The following is a 25,915-nucleotide window of genomic DNA, read 5'->3' as shown; positions in this document are numbered from 1 at the left end:
TTCAAGGCACACTTAAACAGCATGGCTACCAGAGCATTCTGCAGAAATACACCATCCCATCTGGTTTGTGCTTAGTGGGAGTGTCATTTGTTTTTCAACAGGACAATGACCCAACACACCTCCAGGGTGTTTAAGGGCTATTTTACCAAGAAGGAGAGTGATGGAGTGCTGCATCAGATGACCTGGCCTCCACAATCACCCGACCTCAACCCAATTGAGATGGTTTGCAGCCAACAAGTGCTCAGCATATGTGGGAACTCCTTCAAGACTGTTGGAAAAGCATTCCAGGTGAAGCTGGTTGAGAGAATGCCAAGTGTGTGTAAAACTGTTATCAAGGTAAAGGGTGGCTACTTTGAAGAATCTAAAATAATTTTTATTTATTTATTTGTTTAACACTTTTTTGGTTACTACATGATTTCATATGTGTTATTTCATAGTTGTGATGTCTTCACTATTATTCTACAGTGTAGAAAATAGTAAAAATAAAGAAAAACCCTTGAATGAGTAGGTGTGTCCAAACTTTCGACTGGTACTGTATATTGTGTGTGTGTGTGTGTGTGTGTGTGTGTGTGTGTGTGTGTGTGTGTGTGTGTGTGTGTGTGTGTGTGTGTGTGTGTGTGTACATATATACAGTGTGGTGTGTGTATACATGTATACTGTGTGTGTGTGTATATGTATACAGTACACACACACACAGAGCGAGAGAGAAAAGGTCTACGGCAGCAAACTACAGACACGTGGAGTGTAGTGACCAGCTGCTGACACATAGTGTATGTCAAAGCAGTATATCTCCTTCATCTCACATTCAAATGAGAAATATGTATATACATGTTCAAGAATGGAGGGAGTTTTTATTTCGACTGTTGATGTATGCTTAATTTTTCGCCACATAGAAGTAGGCCTGCTAGTGGTTATTGATGACTATGTTTATAATGAATGTGCTTCAATTGAGAGAGGATAGCTGAGGTAACAGTTTCCATATGGTAAGGAAAGAGAAGTTTGCACACCTAGCAGCTCAAAAATGTAATTACATGTATGGGTGAAGGAATGTTGGCAAGTAAAAACGACTTTTGTGGGACAAAAAAAAAAGTATATATATATTTTTTGGAATTCAGCTGTGCAGATGTTTCATGCCAAATGTATCTTTTGTCTGAAGTAACATGCCAATTAATGCAGACTCATTCATCACAAAAACAATGGAGTATACCTTGGTCAAAAGAGTGTGTCAAAAGTTAACTTGTCAACCAGGCGACCTGCTAACCTGGTATAAGCCTGTCGGATGTTTCCCGGTCAAAACTGCATATTTTGTGATGTTTTTGTTCGTTTTGGTGTTTGGCAGACTGCGACCTCCTCTGCAAAAAACGTAAAAATTAAATACAGATTTCTTGATTTATCTTAGCTTAATTCTGACTATTTTGAAGAAGTGTTACTGGCTATGTTGTTGCTACAGTGGCTCAAGGGGGACCAACAACAGTAATAGTGCCATTTTTCAATTGAAGTTCTTTAGGGAGTATGCCTAGAGTTCTGCTAGGTTCAAACAGAACCTATGTGTACGGACGTCTTAAGGATTGCGATATCGAGAGGAAGGAGAGGGGGAGGGAGAAGGAGGCTTAGAAGGAGCCCTGTGGAGACAGAAGGGGAGGGAAGGGAAGGGAAGTGGAGGGAGTGGCCTGCTGGTGGGTGTGTGTGGTATGGCAGGAGTGTGTGTGGTGACTGAGGGAGTGGAGAGGTAGAGTAGAGGATGTCATGACTACTAGAGCGAGAGCAGAGCGAGAGCAGAGCGAGAGCAGAGCGAGAGCAGACAGACAGACAGACAGGTAGCAGAGCGAGAGCAGAGCGAGAGAGAGAAGACAGACAGACAGACAGGTAGCAGAGCCAGGGAAAGAAGGTAAATGACACATTCTAGTTCTTCCACTCTCACAGACCTAGTTCTCCTCTCTGAATACCTGTCCTTTTTTCAGACTTTTTCCCTCCTTATCAAATTCCATCTACTTCTCTTTACACAATTCGTGCCCGTTTCTTTTTGTTTCTCATTGCGCTGAGACCCGAGGAGCTGCCTCTGAGGTTTAACTGAGGTTTCATTTTGGGATAATTGGGCAGTCATTTAGACCGTTTCTATCAGTTGGTTTCAGAAATCCATAGTAAATATTATACAGGTGTGTATTTTTGGTACATTGTTGCAACTTTACAAAATGGTAATGTATTAGATCTGTCTCCATGGCCAGGTGTGTGTTGAAGGGAGCAGGTGAGGTAGACCAGACTGGGGCCAGAGACTCTGTTTGTTTACTGATCTGATATGATCATAAACCTGTAACAAACTGAGACTAGCAGTTTATGATGACAAGTATAATGGTAAGTAAGATCTGCTGTAGTGAGAGGATGGATGATGGAGAAAGGGGAAAAGAAACCAACACGCAAAGGGAGATAGATGGCAAAAATTGAGAGTTGGATGGAGGGAGGGAGAAACGGCTTTAACTGGACTTTGAATGATGTGTGGGTAAGTGAAAAACGGGAATGAGGTTTATGGGTGAATTCTCTGAGTGTGTGTGATGCAGAAAGGATTGCTACTTCATTCCTGCTAATGTATTTCACTTACTGGAGGTCGGCCAAGTGTGTGTGGTTCCTCAGGCTTTGCCATGAAGTCATGGAAAATGACCCTGTCAAACTTCCCTCAGAGAGCCATGGAGAGGAGAGCCTGACCTCATCGCATTCTGACCTCGTTTGCACAATAATGGATTCTGCTTTCTTGGAAAATGTGTCCATTCTAACCCAGGTAGCTGAAGTAATCCCTGGTTTAGTTGAGCTGCCTCTGCTCTGCTCTACTCTGGGTGGTGCAGTAATCCGTAGTAGTCTGCCTCTGCTCCGTGCCTGTTTGGCCTCATTGTTGTTTCTGTGGCTCTGAGGGTTCAGATGAGTCCAGATGGCCCACGCCTTGGCTGTGGTCAGGCCAAAGGACAGTTGTCATTTTTGTGCGTTTACGGGCCAGAGCTTTCACAATTACAATCCTGACCGACCCAAACAGACTTGTGAACCCGTATGGTGAGGCCACGAGCACCACAGGAGAGGAGCTCAGCTCCGATTCTGAGGCCTAAGAGCTGATGAGGCCAGGGTGCTGCAGTGGGACTGCCTCAGTTCCACACTGTCAGGTCTGCACTCTCAGCCTGGGCCAGATGCCAGTAATGACAGCGTGGGATTGGCAACAGGTCCTGGGATGGGATTATCTTGGGTGTATTCATTAGTCGCAGACTATTGCAAAATGTTTGGTCTGTTGCATGTTTTGCAACGGAGACCGTTTACCTCTTGCTAAAAGAAGCAAACGGAATAAAACGGAACGAAACGCGGAGGGACCTACCTGAATTTGTCCAATAGAAACGCAAAACGTTTTCTGTTTGGAGTAAACGGTTTCCGTTACAAAGCGTTTTGCAACAGACCAAACATTTTGCAAAGATCTGCGATTAATGAATATACCCCTGCTCTCTCTCTTTCTCTCTCAAACACCACTATCAATGTTTTCCTTCTTTCTGTCTCTGTGAGAAGTATGTTCCCTGTGGTATAAGGGAGCTGTGAAATGATCACTGTCTGGGTGTTTGTCTCCTGTTCGTGGCAGCTGAGGGGAGGAAAGTGAAAAAGAGGGGTAGATGGGGATATTCCAGCTCAAACGTCATTATTTCCCCTCAGCTTCTTTGAATGAAGAACCTTCCTCAGGGAGAGAGTATATTAAAGCAACTTCTCTCATTCTTCTATATTTTTTCTTTCTGACATTTTCTCTGGATTAGCTATTCAGGTTTGGGTTGTTTTTTTGCTATAGTCAAAGTCTGGTCCTGGCTCATCAGACACAGGCTAACAAGTGATTAAGCTCTCTCCTTTTCCATCCATCCCTCCCTCCCTCTCTTGCTCAGGTGTGTTTGTGTGGTTCCAGGCTTTGTGTTTGTTCACTCCCTCACCTGACACTCTCACCTCCCTCTGATCACAGCCTGATTTGATTAACTGTACTCACAAGGCTGTGAATTTTTAACCTCCTCAAGTTTCTGACACCTTTATCAGCCCCAGGATAACGTACATTAAGCAAATGTGCCGTGTTTGTTTAAAGATGGTGGATTTGAATCAAGTATGCTCCAGGGCTGTGTCTTGTAATTAACGTGTGTCCCTCCGTAACCACCACCACCTCTGTGTGTGTGTGTGTGTGTGTGTGTGTATGTGTGTGTGTGTGTGTGTGTGTGTGTGTGTATGTGTGTGTGTGTGTGTACTTCGTTACACTCGGTGTACATGTATTAGTAGTGGCACTCTGCTGTAATTCTGGCGTTATGTCGTTTCAGGGAAAAGTATTTCTCATGATACCCGTTTATAGACCAGTGAACCAGACACAGATCTGGTTTGACTATTCCTGGGTGCAATATGCCAAATACCTTGTGGTTATGAAGAAAAACTGGGAAGTTATTTATATATTTCTAAATAAGCGTGTGTAGAAAGCCCATAAAACCACCCAATCCTTTTCCACACAGATGCACTTCAGTGGAGAGGTTTGGGGTGCACTGGAGGGAGAGTGTGGTCGTATGTAGGAGGGAGAGTGTGGTCGTATGTAGGAGGGAGAGTGTGGTCGTATGTAGGAGGGAGAGTGTGGTTGTGTGTGTGTGTCCGTGTGTGTGTTGGCCTTGGTGTTTGTACAGCTGCTCCTCCTGTAGAGTCTCTCAAGGTCAGGCAGCAGGGGCCTACAGCAGTGGCAGCCTCTAGATCGCTCCCTTTCTCTCTCCTTCTGTCTCCACCTCCCATTTCCTCTCCATATGCCGAAACGTTGTGCTCTCGATTCTACCGTCTCCCTCCTACTGTGTCTTTCCTCTCTCATGGCAGATTTTGAGGCCCTGTGTGTTTCTCATGTCTGGGCTGGCTGTGCAGTGTGTACTGCTCTGTCTGTACTGAGGAACAGATGTTACTGACACGGCAGCCCAAGGTGGAGGAATGAGGGGTCAGAGAGGTCAGGCAGATGCTAACCCAACCCAGCACAGTTCAATCATTACCCCCAACAGAAGGCCGTGTCCATACAGCTGGCTCACTAACTCCCTTGGTGTAGAATCCAGCTTCAAAGTATTATGGGATGGTTGGTTGGTTGATTTACCTGCCTGGCTCTCAGGGTGTGTTGTGCTGCGCTGTGTCTCTCCCTGGGTGAACAGGGACAGGGTAGAGGCAGCCAACAGCTGTCTTATCATCTCATCCGTAGGCAGGGCCTCATCATGGCCTCTCTCTTTTGAGGAGCGTTTGACCCTGATACACAACACTGTTCTGATTGACCTATACAGACAGAGGACTTTGTGCACCTGATGGTTCTACAAATCTTCTGATCAGACCACTGAGAGGGATGGGATGGGATCAGCTCACTGTTGTAGCTGGGCTGACTGACTGTGTTCTGTCTATGTCATACTGCCTGTGAAAAGAACTAAATGCCCTCGTCTCGACTCCGTATTGATGCGATGATGTATTGAAAAGCACCGAGTGTCTCTGATTTACTGTGTTGTTTCTGCAGGACACAGAGAGGGAGAGCTTTGGTGAGCGAGAGAGAATCAAGTCACAGATCCGGGAGCTGCGCAGCCACCAGACGCAGCAGGGCAGAGAGCTACATAGGACAGGTGAGCAACGTCAAAGACCATCTGAATGAGTGGTTGACTGTTCCTTTCCTCTCAGCCTGTCCATAGGTCCAACACGCACGCACACACACACGCACTTACACTTACATTACATTTTAGTAGACGCTCTTATCCAGAGCGACTTACAGTAGTAATGCATACATTTCATACATTTTTTTTTCTCCATACTGGTCCCCCATGGGAAACGAACCCACAACCCTGGCGTTGCAAACACCATGCTCTACCAACTGAGCCACACGGGAGCCACACACACGCACATGCACGCGCACGCACGCACGCAGACACGCACAGGCGCACTCAGACACATAGTTTATATGCTTCCTGCCATTGAAATCTCTGTTCTATATATGACATGCTTTTATGATCATCTTTGCATTAGTTTAAGGGTCAAGTTTGGATAGGAAATTCTACTTAAACACAACATTGATTGAAATAATTTCCGGTATTTCCACACTTATGCACTTAGATGCAATTTCCTCTGGCCTGCTAGTGAAAATAGCCAATCAATAGAGCCATTCTGCTGGAGGGGAGTGGAGCTGAGGCGGTCGGTCGGTCACATTGGTTTAGCTCCTCCTTTTTATTTTGAGGTTAGAGGCACCACAGTCATGGGACTAACACTCTGGTTTTGGGTGTGTAGTCATTTCATTAACCACTGTTAGCAAACACAGTGAATGCTTTACTGTAGGTGTGCTATCTTCATCCATGACCTTTTGCCTTGTACACCCACTCCCTACACAAAGTGATCGAAATGTAAATGTTTAAATGAGAAAGGACCGATAAAGGGCTAGAGTGAAAGAGCAGGATATAGGAGAGAGGAATAGTTGAGTGAAGCATGCAGTAGAATAGATCATTAGTTTACTACCATACTGATTTGAATGCCTGAATGTAAAGTGAGTATTTGTTGAAAAAATATACCCGCCTCTAATACTTAAATCATGGTGTGCGTCCCAAATAGCACCCTATTCCCTATATAGTGCACTACTTTTGACCAGAGCCCTACGAGCCTATGAGAGTAAGGTGCCATTTGGGACGCACACCGTGTGGTCTGGCCTTTCCTTGGACCTCAGCATCCCACTCAGCCAGTGTCTGGTAGTAGTGGGGTTATGAGACGGAACAGGAATATCATCTGTTCAAGGGGGAACCCACAGCCAGTAGTGATACCTCTGCTATTTAAACCACATACCAGAACTAGAACAGAATCCTTTCTTGACATGGACCAGAAACACCCAGCTCTCCTTGCTCTCCCCTCGCCCTTCAATTCGTTCCGGGTTGAAGTCCAGGCCTGCAGCTGGCAGGAGCAGACCTCCACAGAGCAGAATGATTGAGGGTAGGAGCTGTTTGAAATGGACGCCGATACACAAAGACACAGGAAGTTAGTGGCTGGGAACAAACAGGATAGGATAGGGTGGGGTGGGTTCGGCCAGTGGCAAGGGGGGTGAGATGTCCTTTTTAACAGAGAGAAGGAGAGAAGTGGCTAGAAAGAGAGAACTAAACTTTGAAGATTAGGGGTTTACAATGGCACATTGGCTGCCACACACACACACACACACACACACACACACACACACATACCTCTCTCTCACTTTTCACACACACACTCACACACTCACACTAACACACACACACATGCTTAAATATACAGCAGCATGTCTTGCACAAGTATACATGCTCACAGTCCACAGTGTTGGTGACAAGGCTGTGATTTAGGAAATTACCCGTTTGAGAGACATGGCACGTTCCACTGAGCCACTCTGAGTGACAGGGAGCCAGACTCCTCAAATTTGAACTTGACACTGAAAAGACTGCTTTTGTTGTTGTTGCTATTTAAAGAAGGGTTAGGGGAGGGGGGCTCTCTGCATTATGCACTAGTGTGGTTATTTAAAACCATTTTCCAAGAGCAGTAGGGGTATTCCCAGAAACCCTCACAACAGGGCACAATGGACTGGACACAATGATGTACAAACATCATCCCTTTAACTATAGTTCTCTTTTCATTGGAGTTGACTGGGGCCTTCATTAGATCACGTGGTCTATTTTATAGGGCCTCATGTGAGAAAGGCAGCCATGTTGTGATTTTTGAAGTGAATGCATATAATAAGCATGTTTCTTATTCAGACCCCAGTCTATAACTATTTAATCAACCAATCAAGTGAACCTCTTCCTGCATGCTTTGTGAACTCTGGATCGGACACATAGCTAGGGTATGCAGAGATGTGTTATCATACAATGATGTGACTCTTGTAAGGACACCGTGAATTTCCACTCTGTCGGTGTCTTTTATGCAGCTTGTCTGTGGTCCCTGTACAGCCAACCAGAGTTAAAGGCACTGAGCAGTGAGCATCACAGGGTAAGAGGTAGGTTGAGAGAGCGAGAGACGGAGCGAGAGACTCTGGCTCTAGGAGAGGGAGGATGTGGGCACTGCAGTGTTGTTTGGAGTGTAGTTTCCTGATGAATGGAGGAGGATGTTGGATAGGGACCGGGGGAGGGGAAGTACTTATCCTAGTCTCTATTTCACCCCCCCACTTCCCCCTACACTTCCTACTGCTCGGTTACCACCTACTGTTGTGGCGCTTTCTCTCACATACGCACACGTAGACATCTGGCCCAGGAATTGAGTCAGACCTGGAGGAAATGCCTTCATCCCATTATGTCTCCATGTGTCTCCTCTCGTATACCCAGTGACGCTCACACGTCTCTCCCACGCTCTTGGGGATTTGGCATATGCAGAAACCTTTCATATCCATCAGCAATCCACAAGTTCTCCAGCAACCAACCTCTCACGTGACCCGACATTCCATCTTTTTTTATGTTCGGTCAGAGAAACAAAAAAAATGCAAGAACAGAGTTGTACAGAGCAGAGTTGTATTTCCATAGTGTTCCTCTGCACTATAATCAAATCAAATTTTATTGGTCACATACACATGGTTAGCAGATGTTAATGCGACTGTAGCGAAATGCTTGTGCTTCTAGTTCCAACAGTGCAGTATAGGAGAGGGCTGAGAATGAACCCTTGTGTGGCCCCAGTGTTGAGGATCAGTGGGGTGGAGATGTTGTTTCCTACCTTCACCATCTGGGGGCGGCCGTCAGAAAGTCCAGGACCCAGTTGCACAGGGCGGGGTCGAGACCCAGGGTCTTGAGCTTAATGACGAGTTTGGAGGGTACAATGGTGTTGAATGCTGAGCTGTAGTCAATGAACAGCATTCTTACATAAGTATTCCTCTTGTCCAGATGGGATAGGGCAGTGTGATGGCGATGTCTGTGGATGGCGATGTCTGATGGCGTTGTCTGTGGACCTATTGGGGCGGTAAGCAAATTGGAGTGGGTCTAGGGTGTCAGGTAGGGTGGAGGTGATATGATCCTTGACTAGTCTCTCAAAGCACTTCATGATGACAGAAGTGAGTGCTACGGGGCGATAGTCATTTAGTTCAGTTACTTTAGCTTTCTTGGGAACAGGAACAATGGTGACCATCTTGAAGCATGTGGGGACAACAGACTGGGATAGGGATTGATTGAATATGTCCGTAAACACACCAGCCAGCTGGTCTGTGGAAGCTCTGACAACGTGGCTAGGGATGCCGTCTGGGCCGGCAGCCTTGCGAGGGTTAACATGTTTAAATGTTTTACTCACGTTGGTGCCCACCGGCTTTGGTAGCGGGCTGTGTCAGTGGCACTGTATTGTCCTCAAAGCGAGCAAAGAAGTTGTTTAATTTGTCTGGGAGCAAGACGTTGATCTTTGCGACGGAGCTGGTTTTCTTTTTGTAATCTGTGATTGACTGTAGACCCTGCCACATACGTCTCGTGTTTGAGCCGTTGAATTGCGACTCTACTTTGTCTCTATAGTGATGCTTTGCTTGTTTGATTGCCTTGCGGAGGGAATAACTACACTGTTTGTATTCGGTCATGTTTCCAGTCGCCTTGCCATGATTAAAAGTGGTGGTTCGCGCTTTCAGTTTTGTGTGAATGCTGCCATCAATCCACGGTTTCTGGTTAGGGAAGGTTTTAATAGTCACAGTGGGTACAACATCTCTGATGCACTTGCTAATAAACTCGCTCACCGAGTCAGCATATACGTCAATGTTATTGTCTGAGGCTACCCGGAACATATCCCAGTGTACGTGATCGAAGCAATCTTGAAGCATGGAATCCGATTGGTCAGACCAGCATTGGATAGACCTGAGCACGGGTGTTTCCTGTTTTAGTTTCTGCCTGTAGGATGGGAGCAACAAAATGGAGTCATGGTCAGATTTGCCGAAGGGAGGGCGGGGGAGGGCTTTGTGTATGGTGTATGGTGTGCTCGCCTTCTAAGTCTGACCATTAGGCTGCTCCGTCTGCCTCTCCTGCGGCGACGACGTTGTTTGGGGTCGGCCTCTGGGATTAGATCCCATGTCCAGGGTGGAGGTCCGAACAAAGGACCCGCTTCGGGAAAGTCGTATTCCTGGTCATAATGTTGGTAAATTGACATCGCTTTTATATCCAATAGTTCTTCCCGACTGTATGTAATAACACTTGAGATTTTCTGGGCTAACAATGTCAGAAATAATACATAAAAAAAACATATTACTGCATAGTTTCCTAAGGACCTGAAGCGAGGTGACCATCTCTGTCGGCGCCATCTTGCACTCCAACTAGATGTAATCATGGGTATGTTCCACTGTGTCCACTCACTGTATTATGGTGGTTGTGTTCCATAGGCTCCAACTCAGGCATGGTTCTGGTTCTGGACCCCCTGGTGAGGAAAGAGGTCTCCGGCCCTCTGCTGAACCACCCAAAGATCTGGGACCCTGTGACAACATCAGAGCTGGACGTGGTCCTGTCCCACCGCCAATGCTCTGACTCGACATCCTCGGACCATACCCTGGCCTCCAGGCCCCGTATCGACTCAGGAGCCTCAGAGAAAAGCCTGGGTCTGGGCCCAGCCTTCAGAACCAGGGTGGACTCAGGAGCGTCAGAAAAGAGCCTGGGTCTGGGCTCAGCCTTCAGAACCAGGGTGGACTCAGGAGCGTCAGAAAAGAGCCTGGGTCTGGGCCCAGCCTTCAGGACCAGGGTGGACTCAGGAGCGTCAGAAAAGAGCCTGGGTCTGGGCTCAGCCTTCAGGACCAGGGTGGACTCAGGAGCGTCAGACAGAAGCCAGTGTTCAGACCACAGAGGCAGACTGGACTCTGGGGCCTCCAAGTCCCGCTTCAGACCGAGACTAGACTCTGGCACGTCAGACTCCAGCACGGGACCGCCAGCCCCTCTAGGCTCTGAGACCTCTGACAGCGCAGGGCTGCTGTCACGGAAACGACTGGACTCTGGGACGTCTGACCTAAGCGTGGGTGTGACTTCTGTTGAGCGGGGCCGTGTGGAAGAGCCAGAGGTGACCATGAGTAGCTCCTCCTCCAGCACAGATTCAGAGGCTGAGAGCACCAATCACCATTCAGCCCAACCCCGCCAAGACTGCTCCACTACCAACTGTGATCAGCCTGATGGGGCCGTCCTATACAGAAAAGCCTCAGGCTCCCACAGTACCCTGCTCAATGGCAGTTCCAAGGGAAGAGGAGACATCCAGGAACAGAAGGTACACTCTTGTTTAATCTTCCAGGGTGATGCTTGCTGGTATGATCTGCTGTGTCTCTAGGTAGAACAGGAGAATATGTAGGTATATGTACACCACTAGAGGGGGATGTTGAGCAATGATGATGAGGCTACAATGTTCACTCACTCTGCTAGTGTCCCTCTCCTACACCTCTCTGATTCAGAGGGGTTGGGTTAAATGTGGATGACACATTTCAGTTGAATGCATTCAGTTGTGCGACTGACTAGGTATCCCGTTTCCCTTCCCTTTCCTTCCATCCCTCCCTCTATTTTGAAATACCAGTTCTCAGTACCTTCATCACGTCGGCAACTATAAACATCTCATCTTTCTCTGTATGTCTTTAATAGCTTTGTTAAGCTATGGTAAATTTGCTGCACAAATAAACTCAGCACCTCAGAGCCGGGCCCAAGTCCTTTGTTGTGCTCAACTGGTTCTGGTTCCCCTCAGATCTCTGTCTCCCTCACCTGCTGTCAGAGGGAGAGCCGCTGGGGCTCGCTAGAAACAGCCAAACACACAGGCAGGAGAATGCTGCAGCATTCTGAGTCTCTCTATTGTTTGCTCAAAGCCCTCATCAGGGACTTGGGTCACCATGACACCACATCGTCGCTCTTATCGGGAGTGTTTACCCAACGCAGGCTACAGGCTCTTTTATAGAGCCCTGCAATATAATATGCTTGTGTTCTGTATGTTTACATTACGCTGTGGAAGTTCAGGCACATCATGGCCCCATGGCCCCTTGATCAGCCCAAAAAAGAACAGAGACACAAACTTCTCTCCCTCACTCTAAACACTGTTACATAATGCAAACACTACCCTGGTCACCTGTATGTGTGTTCACGTGGTTGCACCATGACCAGTCTGATCCTCCCTGCCCGCAGTGCCTTGCCATCCCATGGATCTGCACTATTGCCCTGTGATGCTTTACTGTGTTTTATTTTCATCTAAACTCTCTCTCTCTCTCTCTCTCTCTCTCATTTTCAGGTCAGAGATACTTTATTCACTACTCTCAGCAAAGCAAACGATGCAGGTGAGCATGTTTACAGATAAAAAAAAATGAATCTATGTGTGTACAGTGCCTTTAGAAAGTGTTCCTACCCCTTGACTTAATTGACACTTTGTTGTTGCAACCTGAATTCAAAATGGATCAAATGTATTGTCACCCATTTACACACAATACCCCATCATGCCAAAGTGAAAACATGTTTTTAGAAATATTTGCTTATTGAAAATGAAATACAGAAATATCTCATTTACATACTGTACCTATTCACACCCCTTTGCTATGACACTCCAGATTGAGCTGCATCCAATTTCCTTTGATCATCCTTGAAATGTCACTACAACTTGAGTCCACCTGTGGCCAATTCACTTGTTTGGACATGATTTAGAAAGAAACACACCTGTCTATATAACGTCCCCCTGTTGACAGTGCATGTCAGAGCAGAAACTATACCATGAAGTCCAAATAACTGTCTGTAGATCTCCAAGATATTATTGTGATGAGGCATATATCTGGGGAAGGGTATAAAACCATTTCTAGAGTGTTGACAGTTTCCAAGAGCACAGTGGTCTCCATCATTGGGAAATTGAAAAAATATGGAGCTACTAGACTATGCCTAGAGCTGGCCGTCCGACCAAACTGAGAAACAATGACCTTTGTCAGGGAGGTGACCAAAGAACCCAATGACCTCTGTTGTAGTCAGTTTCTATATTTTACATTTTAGTCATTTAGCAGATGCTCTTATCCAGAGCGACTTACAGTAGTGAATGCATACATTTCATTCATTTTTTTTCTCTGTACTGGTCCCCCGTGGGAATCGAACCCACAACCCTGGCGTTGCAAACACCATGCTCTACCAACTGAGCCACACGGGACCATATATTTCTTTGGTTATGCAAATATTAGTTTATTATACAACGGGTGGGTCTAATCCTAAATGCGGAATGGTTTAAACCGCATTCCAGCCAGTGTCTATTCCACAAGTTACCACTGGATAAATCTATGACGTTTAAAATGCCTATTTACTCTGTTCCATTTGACTGCGCAATACATTGTCTTATCAGCCCAGACAGGCAATTTATAAATTTGATCTCCACCATAAAAACCATCCAGACATTATCTCACTTTTTTTTTAGGCTAACATTTAGTTTTCAACAGAGGAGATTTGTATAAACCTTGCTGCCTGTCCCTCCGACATTTGCAACATTGTTTCAATATTCGAATTAGATCTCCAGCTTTCGCACAGTAGTAATAAACATGTCGAGAGTTGGGGTGAGACAGACAGGCAGGGGCAGCTTTTCTCAGCCAGTCGAAATCATGAATCGGCCACATTTTTATGGATATATACAAAGAAATATCAATAGAAAACAGGTTAAATGATTCAAAGTGCAGCCGGTTTGCAGTCTTTTATAGCATCAGTTTGAAGTGATTTGGTTAGCTGTTTTGTTTGGTGGCTCCTTTTAACAACCGTGTCCCAACGAGACAGCCCATTTTCTATGCCAGGTGAAATCACGCCTCATTATCTCATTGTTATGGATCTATCCAAATAAATGTCACTAGAAAACAGATTATGCAAATGTGCCGACTTTGTTGTTATTCTGGCTGCACTGTTTGACGTGAGTGTAAATTAGCCGTAGTTGGCTAGCTAGCGAGGGATAAGAACGTTGCCAGCCAGTATGCCAATAGAACATTTAGAACTAACGGCTGGGTCTCGTCCATATGTAAATCATTATTTTAATATGTTGGTAACCCGTTGTATAAAAGTGATAATGCTCTCAAAGCTGGTGTTTGGAGGATATATACCTTCATAGGATGCCACCTTTCCAACAAGTCAATTCATCAAATTACTGCCCTGCTAGAGCTGCCCTTGTCAACTGTAAGTTCTGTTATTGTGCAGTGGAAACGTCTAGGAGCAACAGCTGCTCAGCCGCGAAGTGGTAGGCCACACAAGCTAGCAGAATTGGACTGCTAAGTGCTGAAGCGCGTAGCGCATACATTGTTTTGTCCTCGGTTGCAACACTCACTACCGTGTTCCAAACTGCTCATCTGGAGCTTCATGAAATGGGTTTCCATGGCGGACACAATCCTAAGATCACCATGCGCAATGCCAATCGTCGGCTAGAGTGGTGTAACGCTTGCCCAACCATTGGACTTTGGAGCAGTGGAAATGCATTCTCTGGAGTGATGAATCACGCTTCACCATCTGGCAGTCCGATGGACGAATCTGGGTTTGGCGGTTGCCAGGAGAATGCTACCTGCCCGAATGCATAGTGCCAACTGTAAAGTTTGGTGGAGGAGGAATAATGGTCTGGGGTTGTTTTTGATGGATCGGGCTAGGACCCTTCGTTCCAGTGAAGGGAAATCTTAAGGCTACAGCATACAATGGCATTCTAGACGATTCTGTGCTTCCAACTTCGTGGCAACAGTTTTGGGAAGGCCCTTTCCTGTTTCAACATGGCAATGCCCCTGTGCACAAACTGCGAGCCGGACCTAATCGCCCAACATCAGTGCCCGACCTCACAAATGCTCTTGTGGCTCAATGAAAGCAAGTCCCCGCAGCAATGTTCCAACATCTAGTGGAAAGCCTTCCCAGAAGAGTGGAAGCTGTTACACCAGCAAAGGACGGACCAACTTCATATTAATTCCCATGATGTTCGACGACCTGGTGTCCGCATACTTTTGTCCATGTAGTGTAGGTTAATTGGTTATTTAGAGACATAAAGCCGCTACAACCACTCTGACAGAACTACAGAGTTTCTTGGCTGAGATGGGAAAACCTGCAGGAAGGACAACAGTCTCAACAGCAGTGTTTCCCAAACTGGATCCTGGGGCTCCTGCTCGGTGCACGTTTTTGCCCTAGCATTACACAGTTGGTTCAAATAATCACAGCTTGATGATGACTTGGTTATAAATCCGCTGTGTACTGCTAAAGCAAAAACCAAAATGTGCACCCGCGGGGGGGCCAGGACCGAGTTTGGGAAACCCTGCTTTACAGAACTTCACCAATCTGAGCTTTATGGGAGAGTGGCCAGATGGAAGCCACTCTTGAGAAAAAGGCACGAGTTTGCAAAAAGGCATGTGAAAAACTTTGAAAGCATAAGGCAAAAGATTATGTGGTCTGATGAGAAATATTATTCTTGGGCCTGAATGCAAAGCGCTATGTCTGGAGAAAACCAGGCACAGCTTATCACCCGTCTAACACCATCCCTACCGTGAAGCATGGTGGTGGTAGCATCATGCTATGGTGATGCTTTTCAGCGGTAGGGACTGGGAGACTGGTAAGGAGAGAGGGAACAATGAATTGATGAGAACCTGCTTCAGCGTGCAAACAACCATAGACTGGCAAAGATTTATGTTCCAACAGGACAATGACCTCAAGCATACAGCCATAGCAACGCTGGAATGGCTTCAGAACAAGAATGTGAAAGACCTTGAGTTGCCCAGCCAAAGCCCAGACTTGAATCCCATTGAAAATCTGTGGAGAGACTTGAAGATTGCTGTTCACTGCCGCTCCCCATCTAATTTAACAGAGCTTGAGGAAATCTGCAAGGAAGAATGGGAGAAAATCCTCAAATCCAGACGTGCAAAGCTGATACAAACATACTCAACACGACTCAAAGCTGTAATCGACGCCAAAGGTTATTCTACAAAGTATTGACTCAGGGGTGTGAGTACTTATGTAAATGTGATATTTCTGTATTTCATTTTAAATAAATTTGCAACAATTTCTAAAAACATGTTTTGACTTTGTCATTATGGGGTATTGTGTGTAGATGTGTGAATGTTTTTTGTTTTAATGAATTTTGAATTCAGGCTGTAACACAACAAAATTTGGAATAAGTCAAGGGGTATGAATACTTTCTGAAGGCACTGCAAGATCATGGATTTTTTGTCCTGTATACTTTGTAAATGAATAGTTAGGGTGAAAATGGTGGACAATGTGCACAATTATCAATATATTTTATACTAGTTATCATACAAATAATTATTTAAAGTCCCACCCATGGCTGCACCTCTGCCCAGTCATGTGAAATCCATAGATTAGGGCCTAATGAATTTATTTACATTGACTGATTTCCTTATATTAACTGTAACTCAGTAAAATCTTTGAAATTGTTGCATGTGGCGTTTATTTTTTATCAGTACCTGACCAAATTCACATAGAAATGTGTGTTATATATATGTCATTCTCATCTAAGAAGCGGTAGATCTGTTTTATGTGCGCTATTTTTATACTTACTGTTCTTACATTTTGTTTTTGCCTTTCTATTTTGGTTTTGGACTCCAGCTTCAATCAAATACAATATTTTTGGTTATAGAAAATATATTTCAGTGGTTTAGATGGTACAATGATTCTCTACACTGTACTTGCTTGTTTTGCCACATAAACTGAAATTAAGCGAACTATTAGAATTTTAGCCAGAAGGAAATGGCAGAGCAATTTCTGCATAGTGCGTCTTTAAAATGTTTCTGAGATATGTGATTTAGTTGTTTATTTTCTCAAGCCTAAATGGTCAACAATGTTTTTTGTGTGTGTTCTCCTATCATTTGGACAATACAAAATGTTCTGTACATTGTGTCACAGTGAAAGGTTGTGTCCATTCTACTCAGGAGCACTTCTAGTTTCTAAATCCACAGAGTTTACATTCCAGTCGTCGCTGCTAATTTTGTGGCCCTTAAAGCCCCCATGCAGTCTTTTTAATTGTAGTTTTAAATCATCACTGTAATAAATCACTCTGTGTGTTTATTTCATGAAAATTACTTCAATATATATTTTTTTATCATTTATTTCCCTGCGCCTCTTTTGGCCATTGGAATGCTCAGTCTGATCATGTGGGAGTTAGGAAACGAATTTGAAGATATTTACATACTCAGCCCTGATTTGGTCAGTATAGGGTATTGTTTGTAGATGGGTGAGAAAGAAAATCTATTTAATCCATTTTGAATTCAGTTTGTAACAAAACAAAATTTGGATTAAGTCAAGGGGTATGAAATACTTTCTGAAGGCACTATAGATGTAATAACCTGACATTTAAAGTGGGAGCCAGCCAGGATGTGTGCCTCATTACTTGTGCTTTACTGTTAAACTCCACCGGCAGTGTTGATAACATCACACCAGAGGACCTATGAGCTGGAAGCCCTTAGTGCTGCTGAGTTATAGCTGTTCCTCTAATATGAAGACACCCTGCTCCCTAAGTCCTACCAGTTGAATGGCTTCCATTCGAAGGAGACTTCCAGGGCCAGCATGGCCGTATAGGGCCTTTCAAAGAGGGGAGGGTGAGGGTGCACCACTAGAGGACTGGATAGAGATAGGATATGGAAGATACGAGTGCACAGGATTGTCTGTGTGTGTGTGCACGTTTTTTAACTCTCTATCCCGTGTAAACACTGGTCTGTGTCCTCAATTGTTTTGCCTCCATAAGGGAGACGTTGTCTTTTGCTCCCTAGCGCTTCTTTATAATCTCCTCTCTGTGGCCCCAGGCTCCTAAAAGCTTGTGATTCTCAAGCACACTAAATGGAGATTATTAAGCGGGAGGGAACTGCTTCCCTAAATGAGTGTGGAGCTTTTCCCTATATGTGATGAAAGCAGACCATCATTTTACTGTACATAAAGGAACAGGAATCCAGAAACACTCAGGAAACCTAGACATCTGTCAGCTTATGGCCAAAGCTGACGCACTGAAAAAGAGGGAGAATGAGGGAGGGCAAGTGAAGAAAAGGAGGGGGGCTGGAAAAAGGAAGAGAGAGAGAGGGGGAGTGTGAGAGAAGGGAAATAAAATCAAGGGATTTGCAGAGAGCTTTAGGATGAGGAGACAAAGGCAGTGAGTGTGCTGCTTTGAGTTTTGGGGATTTTAGTCATATTGCCCTGCTGAAGACTTTGAAATGTTTCCAGTCTTTGTGTGTCAGCTGTCCCGTGGAGCTGGGTAATTAACTACTGAGTTTGTATTACTTGACTGTGTTTGTGTTCTTCTGTTCTTTGCTACTGTGTGTAAATCATTTCCACTAATGTGTTGTCTGTGTTTTGCAGTGCCTGAAAAGGAGCCGGTTGTCTTGGCCCCGTTTGGCCGGGCTAACTCTGTGCGGGACCGTATGCGTAAGTTCACAGAGCCCAGCCCAAGTCCCAGTGTCCCGTTTCTGAAGAGGGGCTCTCAGTCTCTAAGGAATGGGACAGCCCCCAGTGCCCGAGTCTTAGGCAGAGCCACCGAGCTGAGTGAGGGACAAGCAGCAGGGCCAGCCAACCAAACAGCAATGACCACAGCAGTATCCATCAGATCCCTTACAGACAGGCACGGGAGACCCCATGTAGGTTCTACATCGTACTCTTCATCTTCCTCCTCCTCAGAGAACCTTGTCCAATGCCAGGGCACAATTCAGCCAGGGGGCGTGGCCATCAAAGATCTGCAAACCGCTGCTCAATCCATGAGCACTGTAGGCGGGGCGAAGCAGCTGGCTGAAAAGCTGCAGCACTCCTCGGGCATCTCAAAGGAAGACAAGACCCCAGGGAGCCAGGGAGAGGCAGACCCCGACATGAAGACCTTCCTAACTATCGAGATCAAAGATGGACGCACCATCACCACCTCCTCCTCCTCTTCCTCGAGAGGCAACCTGGCCTCCATGACCCCCATGGCCCCACGCATCACCACCAACTCCATGGGACAGAGAGCAGGTAGGAGCACTGCCTAATGGATGCTAGATAGATTTCTGCTTTCAGATTCTTTATATGTACAGACCATAGCTTTTGATAGATTTGTGTTTAATCCAAAAACAGAAGTTGATATTTGAAATGATGCGTTACCAGTGGTACCAGGCAGACTGAGTGCCTTGAGCCTACATCAGTCATAGACTTGCCTTTAAATCTTTTTCTCCCTTTTAAATCTTAGAATAGATCAGCGAACATTAGCAGTGGAGCCATTTTTCCTCCCTTCAGCCCAGTGTACTGCAGCAGATCCTAGGAACTGTGTCTGTTTGTGGAGACAGATTGTGTAGATACTGGATGTTTCCTGTTCTGTCCCAGCTCCACCTCTGCATGCTAATATCAGCCTTGAGATCAGGGACAGGGGTCAGTCCATACAAATAGAATGCATTTGTATGGGTAAGTCAGAAGGGCTGAACCCCAGGCTGGGGACAGACCAGGGCCAGGGTTAGGGCCAGGGAGTGTGTGTGTGGGGGAGCAGGGTTCTGCTGTGGACATGAGCAGCATTGTCTCTATGATGGGCAGGCACGCTGTGTGGAGGTGGAGGGGGGATGGAGGGTGGTATGGGATCAAGGACACACAACAATGGGCAATTATTGAGTAAACTGTATGGTCTAACAGCACAATACACTGTGGTCTTTCTGCTGCATTCCTGCAGAGTTGGCGACTTCCACAACAGACTATTGTCTGTATACCACTCTGTAAATGCCATACAAACACTCACACTATACTCTAGTACTCGGGCATACGTTGTCAATACAAACGTTGAAAACAGGTGTTATCGCTAAACGTTTATCCTACTCCTGAGGGGTTTCCTACGAAGCAGGTTTTGAGGAGTTGGCAAGGTAACGTTAGTCAACTCTCAGTTCAACTTGGGATAACCAGTCATATGAAAGTGGCTCACCTTTTAGCCAGGTACATTTCTATGGCAAGAGAGCCTTCAGAACTAACCTGCTCCTTGGCAGGCTAACTCGCGGCTAATTCCACTTAGCCTGAATGAAATGACTGAGCCGAGAATTGAGGACCAATGAAATTGGATTCCCTCCCTCTTGCAAAGATCTCTTAAGGAAGACAACTGATTAAATATTTTATTAATAAAATATTTGTTTTTTATATGTTAAAATATATCACTTTACACATTTAGTAAACTTCACACAATGTAACGCTTTCTTATGACTTAATAAAAATATATATTGATATGAGTGGGGGAAAAGGTGCTTGTGCATTGATAAGCACACCAAAGACTGTATTAATGATAATAATAAGTAATAAAAAATAGACTGTATTAACGATGATGATAATAATAAGTACGCTGCCGCCCCAATTATTAATGATTAAGTATTAATGATAATAATAAGCAATAAAATAAAGACTGCACTTCTAAAAGCCTATTTCACACCATGAATTTGCAAGATAACATTTCCATTATTTTGTTTTCGGCACAAATGAAAATATGATGTTTCAGCGTTATCTCAATTAAGATTTTCGATGTTCAACTAGCCATCTGCGACATGCACGTGCAATTACAAGCCTGCTAGTGTTAGTGGCAAGCAGACAAGCAATATCCACCTTCCTAATACGTACAGTATGAAGTCTGAGCTGGAATGTGAAGCTAACTGGAGCTAGTTAGCTTCAGAAAACCCTGAGTAGATCTAGCTTTGTTTGTAGGATACCCCTCTGGACACCTACTTGTCTGTGTATGTTTCTGTTCGTCTTTCTGTGTATGTGTATGTTAGTGTTTTGGTGTGTCTCAGAAGCGGCCTGTTCACAGCTGCTGTGGACATCTGTCCAAACAACCAGTCTTGTGCTCCAGCACTGTCCAACCACCAGGACCTCCAACCCAAACAGTTTACTTAAGACCCTGCCTGGAGCAGGACTATTACAGCACCCAGTCAGACTCTGATTAGCCCCCTCGCCTCATCTCCCTCCTCCCAGACCCTCTGACAGCTCCACTGGGCTTCTTCAAGAGGTCGGCGTTAAGCCCAATTTTCCTTTTTTGGAAGCTTCCTGCCACTGACTGAAGACCGGTTTGGAGAATGTCTTGTGTTCACCCAGCAGCTCCTAACAACAGTCCTGAGTGTACAGTACAGAACACTGGAACGGATCAAACAGGCACTTCTGTTTTACAGATGTGGTTAAACTGACATAGCTGCTGTCTTATGTAGGGATTTTTCTGCTATTGAAATCCTAAGAGAAAGCCAAAGAGTTTCAGGAAGCCTAAGTCCAAACAGTGTAAAAATATATACAGTGCATTCGGAAAGTATTCAGACACCTTGACTTTTCCACATTTTGTTACGTTACAGCCTTATTCTAAAATGTATTAAATTCATTGTTTTCCTCATCAATCTACAGACAAAACCCCATAATGACAAAGAGAAAAAACTGTTTTTTAGACATTTTTGCAAATGTATTAAAATAAAAAATTACGGAAATACCTTATTTACATAAGTATTCAGACCCTTTGCTATGAGACTCGAAATTGAGCTCAGGTACACACAGCCAAGACAATGCAGGAGTGGCTTTAAGACAAGCGAGGCTGTAATTGCTGCCATAGCTGCTTTTAACAAAGTACTGAGTAAAGGGTCTGAATACCTATGTAAATGTGTTATTTCATTTGTTAATTTTTTATAACTTTGCAAAAATATCAAAAAAACTGTTTTTTCTTTGTCGTTATGGGGTATTGTGTGTAGTATATCGAGGGGGAAAAACAATTGAATCAATTTCAGAATAAGGCTGTAACGTAACAAAATGTTGTTACGTTCTGAATACTTTCCGAATGCACTGTATATTTTTTGAAATTCATTTTCGGAATGGAAAAACGCTTAATGAGCTTATGTATATATTGTTTAATAATATAATATTTGAATACTATCAATTACCTAAATAAAAGCTACAGTCAGGGAGATTTGAAATTTCCCAAAACAATGAATTTAGCAGTATTGATTTTATTATGTTTGAACAAAGGAACACAGCATTAGCCATGTCAAAATGCATAGAATTGCAGGAAATTAGCTTTAAAACAGCAACATTTTCTCTCCGCTCTATGAGAAAGTGTGTAGGATTGCAGAAATGTGCTTTAAAACTGAAACAATTTCTCTTCATCTTCATGGAGAAATTTTGAGAATTGCAGGTAATTGGCTTAAATATTAAAGCATTTCCCTACACTGCCAAGGTGGAGGCCTCTAAAATGTTCTCCACCGGGCTGACCGTGCCCATTACCACGCCTCCTGCCACGCCCATTGCCACGCCCAACCACCTAAGCCCCTTTTTGATTCATAAAAAACGTATTATGTTGGTCCCCAGTTTACTGTGTGTGTGTGTTGGTGTTGGTGCACAGGTCACATGACATTGTATGTGTGCAGAGAAAGATGGAACATGGGTGTTTATATTAGTGGTGGCGGGGTCCATAGTGTGACTCACTACCATCCTTTAACACCCCATTTAAAGTTTTATTAGTCATATGCATAGGATACACATGGTATACTCCGTCCAAAGAAATGCTTACTCGCAGGTTCCTTCTCAATAATGCAACAATAAGAAATAATACAAGATAAGAATATTATATAAAGTAAATGGCTCAGTAGAATATTTTTTGGTTTGTTGCATAAGTATAATACAGGAAGGCACCATGACGGCTTATGTAAGTGAGTGATGGTCCACTCATTGACACTCAGAGTCATAGGCACATCATCATGTACAATATACAAAAACATATACCCTTTGGGAACTTGAGTCCATTTAACATGTAACTATTTATGGTTAAACACTGGTGGTGTGCTGTGACATTGTTTTATAGAGCTTTTGACACTTCAGCTCCATGTAAGTCTCTCACTGTATGGCTCTCTCTCTCTCTCCCTGGCAGAGTTGACCATGGGTCTGAGAGCGACTCCCTTCAAGACCTCCTCCTCCAGCCTCACTTCTGGATCCTCCTTCAAGGTACTGTAACACTCCACTCCTCCTGTCCTGGCAGAAACGCAGGGTTAAAGACACACTACAGCAATTTTTTGACTTTTCCAATTGAAAAACAGTATCCCAAGTATAAATACAGTAATGTGTACACACTGAAGGGTAAAAAAATATATATTTTCAGCAAAGCATTTTTTTGGACACAACTGCCAACTTCAAGGAATAGGGCATTTAAGGAGATGGTCTGATGGGATGTCATCGGCCTCCCCACTTGCTTGACGAACAATAGAGGAGCAATAGAGAACAGAAGAGGAAAGCCCCCCCACTTGTGCCATGACATGTCATACCTGGATCACCTATTGAGGTGTGCCTTTTGTTAAGTAAATCAGATGTTAAATGAGGTGAAAAGGAGACTGGAGTAGGACTTTAAATGACTGTAACGTGCCAAACCTGAGTTATGCATGTGATGCCTTTAAAAGCTATAAATAAATGTTGGACTATAAGTTGATCAGTCATGGTTTACCTCTTGCTTTAAAATGTCATACTTAATTGTATTGAATAAAAAAAAATTATCATCGTTGTCACAAAGCACTTGCTTTGCCCCTTAAAGCAAGTACCTCATGCGCCTAATAAGAGCGAGAGAGGGAGGGAGGGAGAGAGAGAGAGCGAGCGAGCAGGGCAGACTTGGTGTTTATCAAACAAAGAGTGTCCTTGTAGGGTATGAGAAACAGACAGAGAGGGAGGGAGGTGCACTGGGCACTTCATTCTCTCTATGCCCCATCCCATCCCTCCTGAGATTTATCTCTGTACCTCCCTACAGTCCATGCCACCTCCCTACACTGCATGCCACCTCCCTACAGTCTATGCCACCTCCCTACACTGCATGCCACCTCCCTACAGTCTATGCCACCTCCCTACAGTCCTATGCCACCTCCCTAGAGTCCTATGCCCCTCCCTACAGTCCTATGCCACCTCCCTAGAGTCTTATGCCACCTCCCTACAGTCCTATGCCACCTCCCTACAGTCCTATGCCACCTCCCTACACTCCATGCCTCCTCCCTACAGTCTATGCCACCTCCCTACAGTCTATGCCACCTCCCTACACTCCATGCCACCTCCCTACAGTCTATGCCACCTCCCTACAGTTTATGCCACCTCCCTACAGTCTATGCCACCTCCCTACACTCTATGCCACCTCCCTACAGTCTATGCCATCTCCCTATAGTCTATGCCACCTCCCTATAGTGTCTGCCACCTCCCTACAGTCTATGCCACCTCCCTACAATCTATGCCACCTCCCTACACTCTATGCCACCTCCCTACACTCTATGCCACCTCCCTACAGTCTATGCCTCCTCCCTTCAGTCTATGCCACCTCCATACAGTCTATGCCACCTCCCTACAATCTATGCCACCTCCCTACAGTCCTATGCCACCTCCCTACAGTCTATGCCTGTCCCTAGAGTCCTATGCCACCACCCTACACTCTATGCCACCTCCCTACAGTCTATGCCACCTCCCTACAGTCTATGCCACCTCCCTACAGTTTATGCCACCTCCCTACAGTTTATGCCACCTCCCTACACTCTATGCCACCTCCCTACACTCTATGCCACCTCCCTACAGTCTATGCCACCTCCCTACAGTCTATGCCACCTCCCTACAGTCTATGCCACCTCCCTACACTCTATGCCACCTCTCTACAGTTTATGCCATCTCCCTACACTCTATGCCACCTCCCTAGAGTCCTATGCCACCTCCCTACAGTCTATGCCACCTCCCTACACTCTATGCCACCTCCCTACAGTTTATGCCACCTCCCTAAAGTCTATGCCACCTCCCTACAGTTTATGCCACCTCCCTAGAGTCTATGCCATCTCCCTACAGTCTATGCCACCTCCCTACAGTCCCATGCCACCTCCCTACAGTCTATGCCACCTCCCTACAGTCTATGCCATCTCCCTACAGTCCCATGCCACCTCCCTACAGTCCTATGCCACCTCCCTACAGTCTATGCCACCTCCCTACAGTCCCATGCCACCTCCCTACAGTCTATGCCACCTCCCTACAGTCAATGCCACCTCCCTACAGTCTATGCCACCTCCCTACAGTCTATGCCACCTCCCTACAGTCCCATGCCACCTCCCTACAGTCCCATGCCACCTCCCTACAGTCCCATGCCACCTCCCTACAGTCCCATGCCACCTCCCTACAGTCCCATGCCACCTCCCTACAGTCTATGCCACCTCCCTACAGTCTATGCCACCTCCCTATAGTCTATGCCATCTCCCTACAGTCCCATGCCACCTCCCTACAGTCTATGCCACCTCCCTACAGTCCCATGCCACCTCCCTACAGTCTATGCCACCTCCCTACAGTATATGCCACCTCCCTACAGTCTATGCCACCTCCCTACAGTCTATGCCACCTCCCTACAGTATATGCCATCTCCCTACAGTCTATGCCACCTCCCTACAGTCTATGCCACCTCCCTACAGTCTATGCCATCTCCCTACAGTCTATGCCACCTCCCTACAGTCTATGCCACCTCCCTACAGTCCCATGCCATCTCCCTACAGTCCCATGCCACCTCCCTACAGTCTATGCCACCTCCCTACAGTCTATGCCACCTCCCTACAGTCTATGCCACCTCCCTACAGTCTATGCCACCTCCCTACAGTCTATGCCACCTCCCTACAGTCCCATGCCACCTCCCTACACTCTATGCCACCTCCCTACAGTCTATGCCACCTCCCTACAGTCCCATGCCACCTCCCTACAGTCTATGCCACCTCCCCTACAGTCTATGCCATCTCCCTACAGTCTATGCCACCTCCCTACAGTCCCATGCCACCTCCCTACAGTCCCATGCCACCTCCCTACAGTCTATGCCACCTCCCTACAGTCCTATGCCACCTCCCTACAGTCCCATGCCACCTCCCTACAGTCTATGCCACCTCCCTACAGTCTATGCCACCTCCCTACAGTCTATGCCATCTCCCTATAGTCTATGCCATCTCCCTACAGTCCCATGCCACCTCCCCTACAGTCTATGCCACCTCCCTACAGTCCCATGCCACCTCCCTACAGTCTATGCCACC

At 45.5% G+C, this 25,915-nt stretch overlaps 1 protein-coding gene across 5 annotated transcripts in view; it reads left to right on the top strand.

Annotated features, from left to right (window-relative positions):
* The window catches only part of smtnb (smoothelin b), a 92,140-nt gene that overhangs the window by 37,972 nt on the left and 28,253 nt on the right, over positions 1-25,915 (top strand). For 4 of the 5 annotated variants that reach the window (XM_045706730.1, XM_045706731.1, XM_014171305.2 and 1 more), the window contains exons 6-10: positions 5,519-5,621; positions 10,331-11,196; positions 12,196-12,241; positions 18,243-18,881; positions 22,771-22,844. In XM_045706730.1, coding sequence (XP_045562686.1) covers positions 5,519-5,621; positions 10,331-11,196; positions 12,196-12,241; positions 18,243-18,881; positions 22,771-22,844 — 1,728 coding nt within the window. Of the gene's footprint in view, positions 1-1,807; positions 1,889-5,518; positions 5,622-10,330; positions 11,197-12,195; positions 12,242-18,242; positions 18,882-22,770; positions 22,845-25,915 lie in introns of those variants that run through there. The other variant, XM_014171308.2, reaches the window with a different exon arrangement.

The sequence above is a fragment of the Salmo salar genome, chromosome ssa24, assembly GCF_905237065.1.
Source record: "Salmo salar chromosome ssa24, Ssal_v3.1, whole genome shotgun sequence".
In the NCBI taxonomy this organism is placed as follows: Eukaryota; Metazoa; Chordata; class Actinopteri; order Salmoniformes; family Salmonidae; genus Salmo; species Salmo salar.
Note: the sequence above shows the minus strand (reverse complement) of the source record. Positions and strands in the feature narration are given on the sequence as shown.